The sequence below is a fragment of the Octodon degus genome, unplaced genomic scaffold (genome assembly GCF_000260255.1).
Source record: "Octodon degus isolate 3935 unplaced genomic scaffold, OctDeg1.0 scaffold00079, whole genome shotgun sequence".
Taxonomy (NCBI): Eukaryota; Metazoa; Chordata; class Mammalia; order Rodentia; family Octodontidae; genus Octodon; species Octodon degus.
The window spans coordinates 9,172,028-9,175,908 of NW_004524655.1; the positions used below are offsets into that span (position 1 = coordinate 9,172,028).

The window sequence follows — 3,881 nt, forward strand, 5'->3', positions numbered from 1 at the left end:
TGAGCTGTCTCCCCAGCCCTCCCCACAAGTTTTGGTTTTCCCTGTTTAAATCTCACAACCCCAATCCTGGCCACTTTGTGTGTCCCTTCCTGAGAGCATAGCTGGTAACCTCCTGGTTCCCGAGTCCTGGCGGAGGTCTGGGCTGGTGGTGGGTATTTAATCATAGCATGTTTCTGTTACTTGGTGGAGTAGACTTAAATCCAGGTCAGGAGGGCAACCCCAACTCTACCTCTTATCATCAGTGAGGCTTGTGAGTTTCCCCTTCTTTGGGGGGCTCACTGATGGGTGAGCTTCACTTTGTTCTTGTAAGGGTCTCTGCTCCTGCATGGGGAGTCCAGCTTGAGTCCCTTGCCATATTGGCACTCGGCTGTCTCCCCATAATAACCCAACCTAGCGTTAGGGTTCATTGGGGGGACACTTCTTATACTGGGCAAGTGTGGCTGACACCGACTGACCGAGTCCAGTAGTCCAGATTGGCCTGTGGATGATGGCCTGAGCCGAGCACTGGGCTGGTGTGTCTGCAGCTCATGTCAGGCTGTGTGATTTGAATGGAACTCTTCCTTTTCCTGTCTGCTGAGGACAGGTTCTGACAGGGAGGCAACAACAAATACAAGAAAAGATTGAGCAGAACCGACGGGCACAAGAGGAATCCCTGAAATACAGGGAGCAGCTCATTCAAAGTCTTGAAGAGGCGAGAGAGTCTGCACGGCGGGTGAAAGAGGAGTGTGAGGAACTGAAGTCGGCCAGGAAGCAGGAGCTGGAGGCCCAGGTGGGCCTGAGGCGTGGGGCGGAGGGAACTTGGTCCCAGGACAGGATCAGAGGCCCTTGACAGGCGCTGCGTGGGCCTGGCCCTCTTCACTGTGGGCCACACTCCACCCCGGGTCTCTTACCTCTGTGGGTGCCAGGCCAGCGTTGCTGTTGGCTCTCTGTGCTGTCTGCATCTGTAAGTAGGGGAAGTAGGGGTTCACAGCGAGTAACCAGAGTGTTCTCCCAGATGCTTGCACCCTCCAGCGCTCCACGTGGCCTGTTATAGTCCCGTCTCCCGCTCCATTCCTGGTTCCTGCCATCACTGTCCCTTAGCTGTCTTCTTCCAGTACAGTGAGAACCACAGGCATCCCCTCTGCTCTGAGGCAGGGCTCTGTCCCAGGGCCTTGTCTTAGGTAACTTTGTCCTTCGTGGGCAGGTTGCAGAGCGCCAGCTGAAGGCGTGGGAAGCAGACCAGGAGGCAGAGGCGGAGGAGGAGGAGGCCAGGCAGGCAGAGCACCTCTCCGACGCTCTGCTCCAGGAGGAGGCCAAGATCATGGCTGAGCAGGGCTACCGGCCCAAGGTGGGTGCTGGCAGGGGATGGGCCACCACAACCCTGTGCCCAGCTCCACTCTCTGTTCTGGTCCTTCCTTGTTCCTTTTTACTTGTATTTCTCTCACTGCACTGGCAGGCAGCCTCCACCCAGGTTCTGGTTCAGTCCTGGCTTAGCTTTCAGTCAGTCCTCCAAGTCCTTTTTCTTTGGCTGCCGCTGCTGTGGTGAGCTGTGTGCCCATCCACCCCATCTGAGGACAAAGGACAGTGCTCTAAAAAGAGCCAGGGCTACAGGTAGTGAGAGGTGACAGTGAGCCAAGTCCCAGCTACTGGTCAGTGAAGCCACAATACCTGCTTGCCTGCCTCTTGACCAGTCCCCTCTGCCTGGTGCTGTCCTTTCCTCCTGTACCTTGAGGTCCTTGCGTGACTCTGCAGAAGGCACCATGGGGAGGAGCTAGAGCAGCAAAGGGTGCTGGGGATCAAGGCCTCTGCCCACCCTTAGCCAGGGCCCCTAGAGCAGGAAAACGTGCTGCAGAGGAGAGGGCTGGCGGCTTCATAGTCTGGTAACTGGGGAGCCATGTGAAAGAGCAGCCCCTGCATTTGCCATGGAATGTTTGTGCCCTAATACAGAGGACTCAGAGATGCAAGAAGAGCATTTCTAACCTCCTGAGTATCTCAGGAGCAGGGTTTCATGGAGCACATCGGAAGATGCTTCTTAGGGCAAGTTATAAAGAGCCTCTTTCTGGCCTAGCACAAAAGCTTTCTTCAGCTGTACGCGAAAGTCATCGTTTTGTACCATGCATTACACTCTTAAAGTGATTAGCCTCTGAAAGTAATTCCCAGTGCTGCAGAGACTGCTGATCTGATTGTTTCTTTCTTTCCTCAGCCTTATGGACATCCCAGAGTTGCTTGGGACTGACTTCTTTGGTACCCTAAGCACAGAGAAAGATGCTGAGCCCTTCGACACCAAGCCACCAGACCATCATGCAGTGTGCACTTGTGGTCAGGCGCCGTTCAGCCAGGCCTGGGCAGGAGTGTGATAAGGGCAACGATGGTCTGGTCAGAAGACAGCGTGCGGTGGCCGTGCAGCCCTGAGAGGCCCTGTCCTGCTTTTCTCCTCCAGGCCCAGCCCCTCATAGGCTCATGTTTACAGTGCTGCCAAGCTGTCCTTGGTTTATAAATAATGCAGGCTTCTAGATGGATGCTAAAAGATCCAAGTTGTCTTCCTTGACGGATATGTGGTTTCCTGATGTCTCGCCCTTAATTGTCAACCTCCTAATGAAGACTCTGGCTAGAGATGAACGGGAAGTCTTGTTTTGATGGCTTTTGTTTTCTCTCAGTGCTGTGGATTGAAACCACAGCTCTTTGCCTGTTAGGCAAATCCTCTACCACTGAGCCATGTGCTCTTCCCAATTTTTCATTTTTTAAAATTGCCTTTTAAATTATATTCTTGGGGCAACCCATTTGGGACCCTTCCTTTCTCTTAGGAGGTATTCCTAGTTCCTATTCCTTTTCTCCAGTAAATTTTCCTACTCTTAAATAAAGAAATATAAATAAACTCTTCTGCTGGAAACAAACTTGTAGGTCTTGCAGTTTATTTCAAGCCCACTTGTGTAGTAATCCCCAAGGGTCCTAGCTTTTGTGTTCTGGAAGGAAATAATTTGAGTCCATTAGAACCCTCAGCTTGAGAGGTGGTCTGTGGATGCTGGAAGAAAGGAGGTACAAAAAGTCTCCCCCCTCAGGAAGAATTTTGTTAGACTTCCCCAGAGCTTTGAACATAGAAGAGTAATGCCAGCATAGCTCCTGAGCCTCAAAAGGTCACCCGGTTGGCAAGTGAAGGTCACCTGGTTGGCAAGCCTTTGAGAAGCAGGGATGTGCTGAGTATGGTGGTGCACGCCTATAATCCCAGCACTTGGGAGGCGGAGCTAGGAGGAACACTGAGTTGGAGGCCAGCCTGAAGGACAAAAAAAAGGGATGTGATAGTAGGGACCCTTGGTGTCTTGGAAAGTCTCAGCTACACACAGCCTCCTGGGATATATGTGCTCAAAGCAAGGAGCTGAACCTGAAGAAACAGATGACTCAGAACCATTAGGGTTGTGAACCATTAGAGCCGGTCAGATAGCCGAGCGGACTAAAGCGCCTACTTAGGTAGAGCGCGGTAGAACACTGGCTGGAGTTCGATACCTGGCGTGCAGTACTACCTCCCCCCCAGGGCTGTTGAGACTGGGCAGGGTAGAGCACACCTGTAATCCCAGCACTTGGGAGACTAAAAACAAAATCACTGTGAGTCTGATCTACGTAGTGAGACCCTGAAGGCCCTGTACTAAATACAATTAAAAAAACCAAGGGGCAGCCCCATGTTTCTCCCATGGCGTATTTTAATGTGACATAGTTCCAGGTTCATATAATCATATTCTTAGGAGGCTCAATTCCCCAGTGTGCTGTGCCGCCCCGCCCCCTGGGCATGCTGAGACTGTGATGGCGGTGCAGCCCTTTAACTTCAGCGCTTGGGAGACTGAAAACAGGAGGATCATTATGAGCTTGATCTGTGTAGTGAGACCCTGTACTAAATACATTAAAAAAAA

At 52.0% G+C, this 3,881-nt stretch overlaps 1 protein-coding gene across 5 annotated transcripts in view; it reads left to right on the top strand.

Annotated features, from left to right (window-relative positions):
- Positions 1-3,881, top strand: part of Tchp (trichoplein keratin filament binding) — a 35,612-nt gene that overhangs the window by 15,673 nt on the left and 16,058 nt on the right. For 3 of the 5 annotated variants that reach the window (XM_004636298.2, XM_023721002.1, XM_023721001.1), the window contains exons 11-13: positions 584-769; positions 1,184-1,327; positions 2,183-2,836. In XM_004636298.2, coding sequence (XP_004636355.1) covers positions 584-769; positions 1,184-1,327; positions 2,183-2,215 — 363 coding nt within the window. In that variant the 3' untranslated portion in view covers positions 2,216-2,836. Of the gene's footprint in view, positions 1-583; positions 770-1,183; positions 1,328-2,182; positions 2,837-3,881 lie in introns of those variants that run through there. The other 2 variants (XR_002822162.1, XM_023721003.1) reach the window with 2 other exon arrangements.